The 18154-nt window shown below is 40.0% G+C and overlaps 1 protein-coding gene across 3 annotated transcripts in view; it reads right to left on the bottom strand.

Moving 5' to 3' along the window:
- The window catches only part of slco1c1 (solute carrier organic anion transporter family, member 1C1), a 50739-nt gene that overhangs the window by 22262 nt on the left and 10323 nt on the right, over nt 1-18154 (bottom strand). For 2 of the 3 annotated variants that reach the window (XM_017710640.2, XM_017710637.2), the window contains exons 4-8: nt 12309-12450; nt 6220-6352; nt 3705-3820; nt 3426-3572; nt 510-608 (exon numbers count right to left, since the gene is read on the bottom strand). In XM_017710640.2, coding sequence (XP_017566129.1) covers nt 510-608; nt 3426-3572; nt 3705-3820; nt 6220-6352; nt 12309-12450 — 637 coding nt within the window. The remainder of the gene's footprint in view (nt 1-509; nt 609-3425; nt 3573-3704; nt 3821-6219; nt 6353-12308; nt 12451-18154) is intronic. The other variant, XM_037538282.1, reaches the window with a different exon arrangement.

Below are 18154 nucleotides of genomic sequence, written 5' to 3'. Positions count from 1 at the left end.
AAAGTAGTCAACATTTATGCCACCACAGAGACTCAGGCTGAAGTGAGAGCGCCAATCCATGGCTCAGATCCACATGAAACAGACCCCCGCATGAATGTGACATGAATTTTGCATGTGGAAAACAGACATGAGCTTAAAAATGATAAGCATACATAAATGGCACAATTACAAGTTGGAGCATTTTTTAATTACAGCATAAAATTGTATTGTGTCAATTGTGTATATATGATTTTCCATCATGTAATCAAAATTATGAAGTGGAATTAAGACTAATATTGAAAAATATATCTGGAAGGTCAAAAACATTCATATTTGTAGTCATTTGTAATTGTTTGTAGTCATACTGAAAATAATAAATGCCATTATTCAGCGTTCCTAGGACTGTGATTATTTATCCTTAAATAAATATTTAGTAACTATAAGTATAGGGACGAATAAAATAGACAAAGAGGTGGAAGAACAATTTAAGTACAATTATCGACTTACAAGGTGTGAACACTTCTACTCACCCATGTTGACAAATCCAATGTCCACATATATTTTTGCACAAAGGGATCCAAGTAGGTAACCAAACACTGGACCGATGACCGATATCGTCTGAACACACCCTGAGACATCATGAAAAGCACAGATGTGCCATAATGAGACAGAGTAGAGGGCTAAAAACAGCTATTTTGAGTGACACATGCTTTGCATACACTGTAGAAACACCAAAAGTCTACTTTTACTATGTCACACTTGTAACCATAGAAGAACCCTTTTCGGTGCTATATAGATATATGGTTCTATCTAAAACCATAGCATATTCTCCATCAATTTAAAGAACTCCTTTATGATGCAAAGAAAAGGGTTCTTTGTGTGTTCATGGTCCTATATAGAACCATTGTCTTTACTAAAGAGCCTTTGAAGAACCATCATTTTGTTTGTTCTTATGTTACTTTGTTGAAATATTTAAATTCCAAACTTATTAAAATATTAAAATTTCCAAATGTACCTGCAATTTAAATTGCTTTCTGGTGAAAAACTCATCATAACACAAAACCAAGCACACCTCACGAAAAACCTTATCACAAACTGGCTTGGAGATAATGTTTATCATTCAAATTGGGAACTAATGAATAAGCTGATTCATTCAGAGTGTAATTTTTGTAGTCATTTTAATCGATTAAATGTGACAGCCTTTATAAGCTTAGCAAATTGGGTTAATTCATTTGCACCTTAATCTCAACTGATTTGATACATTATATATATATATATATATATATATATATATATATATATATATATATATATATATATATATATTGCTGTTGTCAGAAGAAAAAATAGTCTCCAAAATGGTAACTTTACAGGAGAGGGAAAAAGCATACTTCACTTTTAATGTAAATCAATGAAACCAGACGTCAAAATAGATGGTTTTCTTCTGACAGCAGTGATATATATATATATACTCTGCTCAAAAAAATAAAGGGAACACTTAAACAACACAATATAACTCCAAGTAAATCAAACTTCTATGAAATCAAACTGTCCACTTAGGAAGCAACACTGATTGACAATCAATTTCACAGCTGTTGTGCAAATGGAATAAACAACAGGTGGAAATTATTGGCAATTAGCAAGACACACTCAATAAAGGAGTGGTTCTGCAGGTGGGGACCACAGACCACTTCTCAGTACCTTTCTGCTTTCTGGCTGATGTTTTGGTCACTTTTGAATGTTGGTGGTGCTTTCACACTCATGGTAGCATGAGACGGACTCTACAACCCACACAAGTGGCTCAGGTAGTGCAGCTCATCCAGGATGGCACATCAATGCGAGCTGTGGCAAGAAGGTTTGCTGTGTCTGTCAGTGTAGTGTCCAGAGGCTGGAGGCGCTACCAGGAGACAGGCCAGTACACCAGGAGATGTGGAGGAGGCCGTAGGAGGGCAACAACCCAGCAGCAGGACCGCTACCTCCGCCTTTGTGCAAGGAGGAACAGGAGGAGCACTGAGCCCTGCAAAATGACCTCCAGCAGGCTACAAATGTGCATGTGTCTGCACAAACGGTTAGAAACCGACTATATGAGGATGGTACGAGGGCCCGACGTCCACAGATGGGGGTTGTGCTCACAGCCCAACACCGTGCAGGACGCTTGGCATTTGCCAGAGAACACCAGGATTGGCAAATTCGCCACTGGCGCCCTGTGCTCTTCACAGATGAAAGCAGGTTCACACTGAGCACATGTGAGACGTGACAGAGTCTGGAGATGCTGTGGAGAGCGATCTGCTGCCTGCAACATCCTTCATTGCCATGAACATCACTGCCATTAGGTACCGAGATGAGATCCACAGACCCCATGTGAGACCATATGCTGGTGCGGTTGGCCCTGGGTTCCTCCTAATGCAGGACAAATCTAGACCTCATGTGGCTGGAGTGTGTTAGCAGTTCCTGCAAGATGAAGGCATTGAAGCTATGGACTGGCCTGCCCGTTCCCCAGACCTGAATCCGACTGAGCACATCTGGGACATCATGTCTCGCTCCATCCACCAATGTCACATTGCACCACACACTGTACAGGAGCTGGCGGATGCTGTAGTCCAGGTCAGGGAGGAGATCCCTCAGGAGAGGGATGCATCAGGAGCATGCCCAGGCGTTGTAGGGAGGTCATACAGGCACGTGGAGGCCACACACAATACTGAGCCTCATTTTGACTTGTTTTAAGGACATTACATCAAAGTTGGATCAGCCTGTCGTGTGTTTTTCCACTTTAATTTTGTGTGTGACTCCAAATCCAGGCCTCCATTGGTTAATAAATTTGATTTCCATTGATGATTTTTGTGTGATTTTGTTGTCAGCACATTCAACTTTGTACAGAACAAAGTATTCAATGAGAATATTTCATTCATTCAGATCTAGGATGTGTTATTTCAGTGTTCTCTTTATTTTTTTGAGCAGTGTATATATATATATTATACAGATCAGCTGTATCAACAGCCATTGTGCTATGAGGCTGAACAAGTGTTTTTTTTTTTACCAAAATATTTAGATCCTAATGTACGTTATGTTAAACAATATTTAAATAACCACAAAGCATGAATTTAAAGGCTTTTGCCCTTTCTTCTTTATCAATTAAATGTAACACTTTAACCAATGTGGAAGGATATCAGTTTCTTTTTAACCTAAATTTAAATATTGACCAATAAGACAGCATTATATTCAAAAATGGAAAGGAGCTTACATGTATCACATCAAGGAGACAAATTACTTAACCTAACCAGTACCCAGCAAGCTCTGCTGATCCACTTACCCACATAACTGTATTAATTAGAAATGAAACTCCTCAATCCACAAATCTGTCCTTTGAGAAGTTAACAAATGCACTGTATGTGCCACAGTAAACCAGTTCACTTCAAACCTACACAAGAAAGGTGAAGATTTAATACCAATGTAGAAGGCTGCATTGTCCTCCAGAGCATGATCATCAATGTATGAGATCCCCAAAGGCTGTATCGGGGTCTCACCGACCCCACGCAAGATGTTCCCCAGTAACACGTAGATCCACATGGATAACTTGGACTCATTCTCGCAGCCTGGTGTAGCAGAAGGGTGGAAGTACAATTATAAACATATTGTACAATTTTTCTGACCTGAAATTAATATTCATGAAAATAATTAATAATATTCTTCTATTTCAGCTTACTGAAGGACTGAGTGAACCGCACCTGTGTTTGACCCAATAGAAGTCTGGTTGCCTGCTTGCACACTAGGTGAACTTGCTAGACATATAGTGAGGTTATTTGTTGAGTTCGATGATCTAACTGATGTTTCGACCTCGTATCTGAGTAGAAAACATCAGTGTTCAGTGGCAAACAAGAAAAGACACCCAAACCATCAAATTAAGTCAAACAGAAAAAAATGCATTAGAGGCCAGAGGCTGGATTCACGAAAGTGTCTTTTCTTTTCTTAAGAACATCATAAGGAAATAATACAGATTAACTTAGGAGAATTTTTGAGAACATATTAGGTTTTTTTTTTTTTTGAGAATTGCATTTACGAACATTCGTATGAACATTCCTATGTTTGTCTTCAGAACCTTACATACTCATTTTGGAACAAAATATGCCGTCAACTAGACAAAGTCTAAACTTGAAATATTAAATATCTTGTTTTTGTCTTTGTTCTTGTTTTCAATTGAATACAGTTTAAAGAGAATTTGCACTGCTGTCTGTTTTATTTACATTTTACCTACTGTCCCAACTTGTTTGGAACTGGGTTTATAATTATCTATGCTCAGGTCTGTCTGCGGGAAAACTGGATGTTACGTCAGAGAAAACCAAAAATCTCAGAATCAGGACTACAGATTCTAAAAAAAAAGTAGAAGAACAGAATATATTCTAATATGAACTCAATTACAATTGGGACCACTGGTGAAAATGCTTCTATATTGCATTTCTTTTCAATATAACAGAACACTTTCAACAGAACAGAACACACAAATGTTAGTTTGAGTGAAAGTACAATCTTTGTATGTTTACATGGATTTCAGAATTTCTTGGTGCATGGACTCGAGAACTTTGTGTAAAAGCCTCTGATCAGTAGATCAATTCCAGCTGAGAGTCTTTTGAATGTGTGCGCTCCATGGAAGGAATAAATGAATTAATCTGTTTTTGTATAAAGCCCTAAACACAGGCAATTTCACACATCAGCTTCAATTTGATTATAAACATATTTTTAAACTTTTTTTTCATTTTTTATTACGCCACAATTTTTCTTTATTTTATTTTTTTAAAGATTCTATTTTTGTTGATTCTTTAAAGTTTATATTAAAAAATATCAGCTTGGCCTCTGGCTTTTGAACTCCACAGTATATAAAATAAAAAAAAATATGAATGTTAAAAGAAACAGGCCCTTTCCAATCTTTCCAACTGGCATGTCTCTCCGCACTTAACATAAAAATATTCTCAAAGACTAACACTTCGCAAAGACCAGAAGATTGACATTTAAGAAACATGACTCTGGAATTGCTCTTTAAGCTTTTTAGGGAGGCATGTCATTAAAAACAAGCATATTGTTCAGACTAACTAACATTAATGTGCTTTAATCTTGCACCCTTATCCATTTTCAAGGTCAAGAAGACTTGCTGGTATAGAAATCTCTCAGCAAAGAGTAATTTTGAGTCATTTAAATTAAATTAAATTAAATTAAATAAAAAGTCTGTTTAGCCCATATTTGAACACTAATCAGTGTAGCATATTACAGTATATCCTTTTATTTTTACACAGCAAAAGCTGGTATATTGGCAATTAAAATTATCTTAAAGTTAGCTGATATATCTACTATATGCTAAAGTTTGAACACCCATGAACATCTACATGTTTTGTAGATTTTCTAAGTGAAAATAAGATACCACATCCTCTGCTGAGAACACACCTAAATATGCCATTTTTATCACATTTATTGAGCACAATTTCTATTTCAAAATTAACATATTTGGGGGAAAAAACAAGACAACACAAAAATAACAATACAATATGCGAATGTGCTATAACTATTGCATTTCAGCTGTGTTCTCTGTAAAAGACGTGTTAACTTATCTTCTCTTAGAAAATACATGACAGAAGAAAAATGGGTAGATTGGGGGTCCAGACTTTAGCATATAACAATATTTTTTTGAGACAAACAAAATCATCTGTCAGTGTAGTGAAGTAATTTCATGGAATAAAATCACTTTTTAAAAAAAGCAAACAATGCCTATAAATAATCTGATAACAAGCAATCTCAAAATGAGAAATATTACATTTACGGCATTTGGTTGATGCTCTTATCCAGAGCGACTTACAATTTGATCATTTTACACAGGCGAAGGTGGTGTTAGGAGTCTTGCCCAAGGACTCAAGGACTGGGATTGAACCCCAGTCTACAATGTAGAAAGCAAAGGTGTTAACCACTACACTAACCAACCACCATATTAGATGTATCGGCAAGATTTAATATCATTTTACTTGCCAATGAACTCTTTTTGTAGTATACCAAGTCCGATATTTAAATTACATACATTCTGACATCAGTTTTTAACATGCTGAAATTAAAAAGCACGAACTTCCAAAAAGTGCCTTTGACAGGAATAAATAGGAAAAGCAGATTCAGCTGTCTGAACCACTGACAAGCTCATCATGCTCAATCTTTTATATGCTCCCCAGGGCTAACAAATAATAAAATGTTCTCCTTTCAGCTCACCTGCCAGAAATAAAATGAGGGAGCGCGATTATGAACGTGCCCAGTGACATCAGCAAACATCCAACAGCAATGATCTTCGGTCGATGAAGCTTCGCACCAAAGTAACTGACAAAGGCGATAACCAGTAAGTTACCTAGCAGCCAAAACAGAAAGCAGAGAGAAAGGGAAGAAACATCATCTATACAGTGCGGAGGAACAGCTACAACTAAGGCTGCAACACACAACTAATTTGATTGACGAATAATCGATCGATTACTGAAACTAATAATCATTTATTCGGATGGTGAATCGCTTTTATGTAGCTATTAGCTTTTTATTTTAGCTTGAGGTTGTTTTACGCATTTACTAATTAACAATGAAGACAATAAAGATGAGTAACTCAAAACTCAAAGTAATTAAAATATTCTGTATTAATGTACAGAGCAACTAAGAGGCTGTGGTAAAAAAAAAAAAGTTAATGACATTACATTCCTTCACAAATGTTTTGTTCCCTCGCAAATAAAATGCGTTCCCTCGCAAATGTTTTGCGTTCCCTTGCAAATAAAACGCGTTCCCTCCCAAATCTTTTGCATTACGACGTAACGGTTTGCATTCACTTGCCTAAGCCGTGCTTTGCCTAAGCTCAGACATGAAGCTCCCTGAATTTGATGTTGATCTGGACTTGAAACATAAAGACGTAGCGTCGCGCCTCAAAATCAAACATGATCATGATGTTAGAGACGCAGACGGAAGCTGAGCTCAGTAAAGTAACAGTGCAGTAAAAGCTCCATTTACAGAGACTGTAGAGAGCAACCGCTGAACACTCAGCACAGACTGGCCAAGCTGGGAAAACAGCCTCTAACGTTAAACACGCTAAAACAAAGCGCTAATGCAGGCAGTGGTGCTGCCCACCTCTGGTCCTACGTTTGCTTGCTGTCTGACGAGCATATATTTTGCAAGGGAACGCAAAACATTTGCGAGGGAACGCGTTTTATTTGCAAAGGAACTCCAATATATTTTTCCTATCAAAATGTTTAACCAAGGATATGCAAAGTAGCAGCAATAAAATACAACAGAACCCAATCGTTTTCCTTTAATCCGGTGAATAAAAGGTCTGTCTGAATCTAAATATTAAATTTAAACAGTGCAGTGCTTCGCGCCTTGTGCGGTCTCTCTACACTACAGTCACAGGTCTTCACCGAGACGGAGGAAAGTCCGCGGCTCTGAGAGAACAGATGTAGAGCGGGTGCGCTCAGATGGAGCTAACGGGAAAGTGGCGAGTGTTTGTGGAAAACGTCTCTATAAACAGTTAACTTTGAACGACTTTGAGTAAACGCTTCATTTCGACGGTAAGCGAACCCTTTGTCCAGCTCTGCCTGTGTGTTCACGGAGAACTGCCCCTAAAACGGTTAGCGAGTGGAGTCAAACGTCCGCGGAGAGCAGAGAACCGTTAGCAGTGGTTCTCCTGTGTTCGCCGGATCCGGACACACCGGTGGCCTCGACGCTAAGACGACGAAGCCGTTTTAAAAGTGTAAATGTTATCTGAAGTGCACAGGGTCGCCGTGAGTAATAGTTACATGCTTTTCTGTTCCAGAGAACCTGCGTTTCGAAACACAAAGGCGACAGAGAAGCTCAGAGCATGAATTAGGACGGAATTTAGCCTTAGCATCAGCTACCTGACCCAGGCTAACTAGCTCGCTAGCACAACAACTACCGCGTCCCAAACCACACACTTCAAACACACACACACACTAATGAGTGCACTTCTAATATTATATGCGATGTTTTTACACACTATTTACACACTATTTGCCGAGGTGAATCTTCTTCATCCAGTGAGCCGCAGAGTTTCCTCTTCAGGAGGACGGCTCCCGTGCCAGCTAAAGTCGGCTTTGTTTTCTGAGTTTAGCTCCCGCTCTTTTGAAGGTTTTGTTCTTGAGGCTGTCTTAAACTCTCCAGGGACCGCTAAGGTCAAAACGCGAGAAAGACACGTAATGACGTCACCAACGAATCTACTACTAAATTAGTTGCCAACCAGTTTGGTTGTCGATTTTAGTCGACTAAATTGAATAATCGACGCGCACCTAGCTACACTCTTACTAGTGTTGTACTTCTGGAGTCCGGCCTAGAGACCATAACGAGCAGGCTCGCTCTCTTCTTGGTCTCGACCTCATTTGGACTCTGTCTTGGGGTAAGATGTACTCGGCAGTTTAGGAGGAGCTAATTGAATATCAATAAAACCACAATGAACAGAACTTTCTCTATGTACTAAGCTCTCTGGATACAGACAGAAGCCGTGGAGCTGGAAAACAAACGAAACTGAAGGTCAATCTCCGTTTAAAACGAGTAATAACAAAGACAACGTTCTGTCACCCGCTGTGCTGGTAGGACATGGTAAATAATCCTTTGTTTAATTTTTTTCATAATTACAGCTGTTAGTAACGAAGGTTATGCACACAGTGTTGTTCTGACTAATTGCGCTGCCTTGTCTAAATATTTATAGGTAGAGCTCTTCAAACTAGTATATCGTTGCTGTCGGAAGAAAACCTTTTATCTCCATTTTTGGCATTTTTCAGTTTTTGACATAATTTGAAAGTATCTGTTACTCTTTACATTGTTTGTAAATTTTATGATGAATGGCCTAAAATAAATGACCCAAAATGACATGGGAGAAATTCTGGTACCATTGACTTACATTTAAAGTGAAGTATGTTTTTTCCTTCTCCTGTAAAGTTGCTATTTTGGAGATACAAGGTTTTCTCCTGACAGCACTACAGACAATGTAGTAATGTTTTAGCCTATATATTTAATGTTATATTTTACATAATATTATATATCATGTAGTATATATATTGTATAAGTAATGATAATAAATGTACAATTAACTCCTTATTGTCTTGGTGTCAGCCACTCCTGGTCTCAGTCTTGACTCAGACTCAACGATTAAATGTCTTGATCTTGACTCAGACCCCATGTGTCCCAGTCTTGGTCTTGACTCAGACTTGTACCTAGCGGCCTTGACTACAAAACTAGCTAAAACATTACAACTGGCTCTCTTTTGGTGTTCTTAGGTCAGTGCTTGTACATAGACGTCTTCAGGACAGTTGTAGAAGTCGTGCTCCTCGTTCTAAGAGGCATTACACAAATTATATGGATGGCTGAGTGATAGCAGCTTCTTATGTTGTTGTTGTCAGACCAAAACCTTCCATGTCCATTTTTTTCAGTTTTTTTTTCCCATTTGAAAATGCCACAGGGGTTTAAAATGACTTATAATCTTATTACATTTACCTATATAACTTTTACTTATATAACTTAATATAGCAGTAAAATTAAAACATATTAAAACTCTTCTTCTCTCTGTTATATGGATTGTTCTACCGAACTGGTTCAAAGTAAGAATTGATAACCCATTTTGGACTTTAACTGACTTGGACTTTCGACTAAAATCTTTTCGCTTCGAATGACTTTAAACTAATTACATTTACTTTATTGTTTTTTAGTGATTGAGCATTTTTTGTCACTGACAAAACAGTTAAAACACTACTAAAACTTTACCAAATGTTTCAATAGTGAGTGTTTCGGTAGTAACAGTTTTAGCTAATTTTGAGCAAAACCCCAAAACACTAAGCAGTTCATGGCTAGCAAACATAGCTGTGGACAGCTGTACACTTATAAATACATAATATTTTTCAGCACAAAAAAATATGTAAATATGTACGGCAATAGTGACAAATCTTAATGTTGCACACTGATTTTTGAATATATTTAACTTATTATTATCTCAGTTAATGTCTTGGGTTTAAATACATCATAACATAACCCTTGTAAATATTTATGGTATGAATGCATTGTATATATTAATGGTCTAATAAAAATGCTTTTTTCCCTGTGGGACTGCTCTTTGATCTAACTCAAATAGATTTAACATATATAGATTAGTGTCTTGATCCTGGTGTCCTCTTTCCCTACATATTTTTGCTGTTTTTGCAGCTCTATCATGTTTGATTCAACTAATCATCTAATTACCAAGCTCTTCCTGAATTTAATTGGGTGTGTTGGAGCAGTAAAAACACTAAAATGTACAGAGTGGGGGACTCTAGGACAAGGATAAAGAAAATCGGTAGAAGGTAGAGAGGTACTGTATGCTGAGGTTTCTGTCCTGCACCAGAAGCCAAATTAACAGGTGAAGTACTTGACAAGCACTCTGACTCAGTATTGCATGATAAATGTCACTGTACATGAATAATGTTCACAAAATATTTGGTGTCCCAGTATGTTCTATGTTTCAGAAAGTCAATTTCCTTTAATACCACATATTTGATCCACAAATGCAATGATAATACAAATCTCTGTCATTCAGATTAAAGGTTTAGGTTTTAGAAGAACTCCATGAAACTTCAAATAACTTATGCATAATGTACTAAAGCCTCAGAGTGTATTGCGTAGGGGAGGAAACGTGTCCTGACTGACACTGGCTGGCTAACTCAAACACGTGATCCCAGCCAGGCTGCTTAAGCTACTCGTTCTGGCTTCAGCTCAGCTCTCTGCCCTGTTCCTATGGCAACACTCCTATGGAAACGCTGGTTGCTGGGGCCATGTGAGTGGCAACTGCTGCAGTGTGTGGTGCTTCATCTCCTGCTTTGGAACTCTCTGAGTCCAAGGTTCATGCCCCCACTCAACAGAAACAGAAAATTCATTCATTTTTCCAGGAGGACCACTGCAAACCAACATGGACCTGTTTCATATCATTTAAAGTGGAAGTTATTATTATTATTAAGTAACCCTTATTAGTCCCACCACAGGGAAATTTCACCTCCGCATTTAACCCATCTGTGAAGTGAAACACCACATGCACTCTAGTGAGCACACACACTAGGGGGCAGTGAGCACACTTGCCCGGAGCGGTGGGCAGCCCAATCCGCAGCACCCGGGGAGCAGTTGGGGGTTAAGTGTCTTGCTCAAGGACACCTCAGTCATGTGCTGTCGGCTCTGGGGATCAAACCGGCAACCTTCCGGGCATGAGGCTGATTCCCTAACCTCCAGCCCATGACTGCCCCCTGATATGGGTCAAACCTAACACTTAAATGGACTAATGTGTTCTGAAGCAGCATAGACACACAAAGGAAACATAGGAGGGTCTTGAAGAGAGAGGTATTGGATCTGTAACAAACTGTAACAAACCCAACATGCTCCAAAGTTCAGCTAATTTAGTGAACCGATTAGCAAGTATGCACAAGCGGAGCACAAACACCACATTTGGGCTTTTTTCCTGACTCAGTATTGCTATCTCTTTGAATTTTCACAAAAAATGTGAAATACATACTGCAGCCTCAAACATTTTGCTGCCATTGCATCTAGCATCAGTACCACTATGGCCAGTGAGTTGGCACTAGAGCTCATGGATCGCCGATTACTGCAGGGTATTTTGCATATTGGTCTTAAATATTTAATGTCTACATAAAAAGCAGCTATTAATCTGCTGTTTTCCTATTTTACAGATATATTGTGGGATCTGCAACCTGCCACACTGCTGTGGCCATACAAATTGGCAGTGGAGGTGCTGCACTCCTGGTGTAAAAAGAGAAAATTGTTGTTGGTGATGTCATTGCCGTTATTTGTGGGTGAATTATGTGTGATGAGGTGGGTTTTGTGTGTGATGTATATCAATAATATACCTGCATGCATGCTCAGAAACTACAGCAGTGTGTCCAACAATAAGCTTGTAGCTTCTTTAATACAGTGACAGAAAACACAGCACACAGAACATTGCAATTCTTTAATTGAATCAGTCAAATGGGGACAGAGCTTCTAAATGTATTGCTGACAACACATTAATAATCAGCTTGAATATGGGTATGTAGGCTCCTGTATCTGTTGTATAAGCCTGTCTGCCAGACCACTGCACTGTGTTGGTGATGACTGACATACCTTACAGCACACCTGCTAAGCCTGTGGATTATTTCCCCAATGCTAATATTGCACAGGGAACACTGCTGGCTCCATGAAAGACTGCTATTTCCTTAAAAGAGAGACTCTGTGAATTGAGCACAACCGAGACACACAAGAATGATTTGGAGGAGTCTGCTGACGCATGATGATCCGGTTCTTACCTATTTCAAAGCTTCCATCAATGACTCCTATTAAGTAACTGGGGATGTCAAAGCGCCTTTCCAGCTGAGTTATTGTACTTTTCATATAGCTCCCAGATAAAGTCTTCGAGAAGTAGGCAAAGGACAAGGCTACAAGAAACATCTGGAATGAGAGAGACAAAGAAAAGAGATATTTACTGTGTGAATCACTTTTTCAGAAGGTACAGCGCCACTTACACTGTAATGCATCATTCTGTTTCTGATGTATGCAATGCATTAATATGCATTTGAAATGATAAGAGACGAGAGAAGCACTGAGCGAAAAAGGGAGAGAAAGCCAAAGAGAGAGGTGTGGAAACACAAGGCAGGGTGACTTGGGGGGGGGGGGGGGGGGGGCATCATTTCTCAAGCTGCACTGCATTATGGGTAGTGGGGACAAAAAGAGGATTAGTAGAGCTTATGTCATGCTCTTGAGCGATCCTGCCACATCCAGCCAGAGTGACTCAAGCCTGGAAAGGTGGAAAAACACAGTTGTTGGATCTGATAATGACTACAGTGACAATTTTTGGATCCTGTTAACGACGGCTGTCTCTCTGTCTCACAAGTTATGAATCCTCACAACAGTGCATGCTCATCTTTGTGGGGACCCCTCCCCCCAAAAAAAGGGTTGACACAGAGCACCCATAAACTCATTTTTTCACAAAAGAGAGGATTAGAAGAAAGATGGAGAATGGTAGAGACGTTCTTGTGAAGGATCCTGTTCTTCTCTTTTTGTTTTTGTGCTACTAAACTGTGGAACTCATCATTTCTTCAAATTAGATATTCATGTTTAGTACATAATTTAAAGAAAGCTATCCATTTAAAATACAGTTTCATAAAGAACCATAAACTAGGCTTAAACATTGATTTATTTAGTTGTCCTGAACTTGAATGTGAAACATTCAAGTTTTCTTTGTAATATAGCTAATTAGACAACTGCCTACATTAAAAACGCTTTTGTTCATCATTAAAACAAAACAGTGAAATTTAAATGCTAGATTAAAAAAAAGGAAGGTTGTTTGAGTTAACGGCATTCTGTCTTTAAAAGTAGTGATGCACTGAAATGAAAATTCTTGTTCGAAACTGAAATTCAGGACAAAGTGTAGGCAACAGTATCTGCCTCAAAACCCAGCATCCTCCACAACAGAGAAAGGATATTGAATCAATTCCATTTTTTCTAGTTATAATTTGAATTTTGGCTGTTGTTTGTGAATTAATTTTTCATTTCAAAAACTGATGGCTTTGACATGCTAGCTGGTGTGTACTATGAACACACTGTTCATTTTCTAAAGACTGAAAAAGAAGTAAATGAGTGGTGAAAAGCGTTCTGTTTTGAATGTTTGTGTTCCCTAGCTTGCCATTAGAAGGCTAAAGCTTTGATATTTTTCCAGTCTTAGCATTTTTCTGGTAGAAAACCTTGGAAAATTGGTTCAGTGGACCAATTGACCCCAAAATATATAGGTTTTTGGTTTCCTCTCTCACTTCTTATGCTGGTAGATAATTTAATGTGTTAGGCTTTCAGTCTAGTCCCTGAAGGCTTAACTAATGGGAGAGCATATCTGACTGTATTTACCTAGATACTAGATTCTATTAATTAAAAATGAGTTTAAAAACACAGATTTATTTTTGTAGTCTGTAATCATCAGAATATGTTATAATAGTGATAATAAGTAATGGTTTCTTTGAAAAAACGCATTTTTTTTTTACTTTCAAGAAACCTTTAGGCCTTCTCTGAAAGCATAGAAGGCCCTAAAGGTTCCCCCTTTGTGCAATACATATGTGCAAGGCATATGTGTTCCCCCTTTGTGCAATACATTGTGCAAGGGTCTAAAAAATGGATCTACTGAACTTGAAATGCCCTGTGATGGACTGGTGATCTGTCCAGGGTGCATCCTGCCTTTTGCCCAATGACAGCTGAGATTGGCTCCAGCATCCCCTGTGACCCAGAAGGAGAAATGGCTTAGAAGGTGTGTGTGTGTGTGTGTGAACTTGAAATTATGATAGATGTTTAGCCACAGGCTCTGAAAAGTATTTGGATCTTATAGTACTCCTGTGTTCACTGCATTGACGCAATTGTATTTAATCCACAGTGGCAATTTTTTTCATTTGCCTGATCTGCCTGATCTAAACCCGAATGGTTAATTGTTATTGGACTTCTGTGCCAGGCATGGATTGTCCATAATGAACACCAAGTTTCAACACAAGGATGTTCATAAGTGTACATGGTACTGGAGCTCCTTGGGTCAAAGGTCAATGATTGACTTTGTTGTTGTTTTATCTGACTTGGGACCATATGTTCTGGACATAAGGGGGAAGAGAGGTGCAGAGCTGTCAACTGATCACCATCTGGTGGTGAGTTGGATCAAATGGCAGGGAAGACTGATGGTCAGACCCGGTAGGCCCAAGCAAATAGTGAGGGTGTGCTGGGAACAACTGTGGGAGGCCCCTATTCGGAATGATTTCAACTCCCAGCTGCCAGGCATAGATGTGGCCAAAAGCTTGTGGGTGCCTGTCGGGGCGGTAACCCAAGAACCTCCTCAGTGGTGAAGGAGGCCGTCAAGCAGAAGTAAGAGGCCTTTAGGCACTGGATGGCCCGAAGGACTCCCGATTCAGCAGATAGGTACCGACAGGCTAAAAAGGTGGCAGCTGCAACTGTGGCAGAAGCAAAATCCAGGGCATGGGAGGATTTTGGTGAGGCCATGGAAAAAGACTTTCTTTCGGCCCCAAAGAGGTTCTGGACAACTGTCCGGCGAATCAGGAGCAGTTGGGGTGGCTGCACCCAAGCTGTATTTGGCAAGGGTGGAGTAACTCTGACTTCAAATGAGGATATTGTCGGTCGGTGGAAGTTTAAAGAACTCCTTAATCCGGGAGACATGCCTCCCTCACAGGAGTCAGGGCCAGAGGCTCCTGGGGTGTCAAGTTCCATTTCCCTGGTAGAGGTCACTGAGGTAGTTGGTAAGCTCCTCAGTAGCAAGGCACTGGGGGTGGATGACATTCATCCAGAGTTGCTTAAGGCTCTGGATACTGTGGGGCTGTCGTGGCTAACACGCCACAGCAATATAGCATGGACCTCGGGAACAGTACCCTTGGACTGGCAGACCAGAGTGGTGGTCACTATTTTTAAAAAGGGGGACTGGAGGGTGTGTGCCAACTATTGGGGTATCACACTGCTCAGCCTCCCTGGGAAAGTCTATGCAAAGGTGCTGAAAAGGACACTCAGACCGATAGTTGAACCTCAGCTTGAGGAGGAACAATGTGGATTCTGTCCCGGCCATGGAACAATGGACCAGACCTCTTACAGATTGTCGAGGGGGCATGGGAGTTTGCCAACCCAGTCTACATGTGTTTTGTGGACTTGGAGAAGGCTTATGACCGTGTTCCTCGAGATATCTTGTGGGAGGTCATCCAGGAGTATGGGGTGCCGGGGCTACTACTCCGGGCCATCCAATCTCTGTACTCCTGGCGTGAGAGCTGTGTCCGTATACTCGGCATTAAGTCAGACTCTTTCAGTGTTAGTGTTGGACTTCTGGGTTGTGCCCTGTCTCCGATTCTGTTTGTGATATTCATGGACAGTGTCAGGTCATAGCCGAGGTCAGGAGGGCATTATGTCTGGAGGCCAGAGGGTGGCGTTTCTGCTATTTGCAGATGATGTTGTTCTTTTGGCTGAATGACATAGATGCCTCCAGCGCTTGCTGGAGTGATTTGCAGCTGAGTGTGAAGCGGTTGGTATGCGGATCAGCACCTCCAAGTCTGAGTCCATGGTCTTAGCCCAGAAAAGGATGGCATGCCCACTCCAGGTAAGGGGAAAGGACCTTTCCCAGGTGGAGGAGTTTAAGTATCTTGGGGTCTTGTTCACGAGTGACGGGAAGAGGGTTTGTGAGATCGGCTGCAGCCTGGGACAGGTGGCAGCAGTAATGTGGTCACTGATCCGAACTGTAGTGGTAATGAGGGAGCTGAGCCAAAAGGTGAAGCTTTCTGTTTACCGGTCGATCTACATCCTGACCCTCATCTATGGTCATGAACTGTGGGTAATGACCGAAAGAACGAGATCGCGAATACAAGCAGTACATGCTATTTGATAGAGGGAGGAGCTCAGAGTAGAGCCGCTACTCCTCCGCATTGAGAGGAGCCAGCTGAGGTGGTTCAGGCATCTGATCCGGATGCCCCCTGGACGCCTTCCGGTGGGACAGTTCGAGGCACGGCGTACCGGGACAAGACCCCTGGGTCGTCCTAGGAACTTCTGGAGGGATTATATCTCCAAGTTGGCCTGGGAGCGGCTTAGGGTCCCCGGGAATGAGCTGGAGGAAGTTGCGAAGGACAGGGTCATCTGGGATTCTCTGCTCTCTCAACTGCTACCGCGACCCTATCTGGACTAGTGGTCAACGATGATGATGATGATGATGATGATGAATTTAATCCACAGTGGGGATAAACACTGTTTGGTGAGCCATAACTGGTAACTTTTTTGATAAAATGGAATTATTTATTTACAAAAATAATGCACAGTATAGAATGTTTTCATTGTCTTTGTAAAATAAGTTCTGCATACATTTTTCACATTTGCCCAATTGCCCAAGAATTGATACAGAAAGCACAATCAACATCACAGTAAAGTAAAATTACATTAAACTAGATTACAGCAAAGTAAAACTAGAACTAGATTTCTAATAGAATACTAATCTTATTAGTATTAATCTGATATGCTAAGCATTTAGATATTATCCAAGCTTGTACTTTTGAGTGAAAGACAAAAAGGAAAACTGTGACTGTGAAGTAGACAAAATCTTCCCACTCCATTTGCATATTTAACAGATGCTTCCATCAACCCTGCATGCGTCCTAGTTCTGGAGATGTGCAGATCATGCAGGGTGAGAAAATCATTGCTGACCTACCACTCCTGGGTCATCACCCAGCTCCTTCCTTTCAGCTCCCGTCAGGCAGATGCTTTAGCCAAAAGAAGGTCAAAACAACCAGAAGACTCCAGAAAACTTTCTTTCCTCACAGTTGTTGCACATCAGCATTGTTGAGTTACTTGACACACTGTTTTGTAATTAACCTTTAAATACTTTTTCATTCATAACAGTCTATTTCTGTGAATGTCTACAGGTATGGTTGTTTGCATGTGTGAGTGACTGTGTATGCATGGTAGAACACAAGTATGGATGTCCATGCTACTGCAAAAGGGGTAGGACTCAAATATGGATGCCTATGTTTCTGTATAAGCGAGGTAGAACTCAGGTATGTCTGTCAATGTTATAGTAGAAGTGGCTGAACTCATGTATGTCTGTTACTGAATAAGTGAGGTAGAATTCAGGTATGATTTTACTTTATAAGTGTAGTAGGACAAAGGTATGGATGGCTGTTCCTGTATCAGTGTGATAAAACTCCGGTATGGCTTTTAACATTATTGTGTAAGTGTGGTAGAACTCAGGTATGTATGTCTATATCATGGTATAACTGTGGTACAACTCAGTTATGGATGTCCACAATACTACATAAGTACAAAAACGAATTTTCAACTTAGCAAAACTAATTCTGTTTTTTTCCTCTAGTAATTTACACTGGTAGCTGAGTGTAGCATTATGGGGCTTGTCCAAGTACTTTTTTTGGTTTATTATAGTGTAAATGCCACCGTTTCATGTGCAGGGTCATGGTGTTATCCACTCTGCCACCCAACTATTCCTAACAATGACACCACTAAATAGAAGCCAAGGCCTAACCAGAAAGTGAAAAACTTCTGGGTAGGAAAACAATGACAAAATCTTGTGGATAAGAAAACAATGAGTTTTCGTATTCTATTAGGATGTTTGGGCATTAAAATATTACTC

This window comes from Pygocentrus nattereri, chromosome 1 (genome assembly GCF_015220715.1).
Source record: "Pygocentrus nattereri isolate fPygNat1 chromosome 1, fPygNat1.pri, whole genome shotgun sequence".
Lineage (NCBI taxonomy): Eukaryota > Metazoa > Chordata > Actinopteri > Characiformes > Serrasalmidae > Pygocentrus > Pygocentrus nattereri.
Note: the sequence above shows the minus strand (reverse complement) of the source record. Positions and strands in the feature narration are given on the sequence as shown.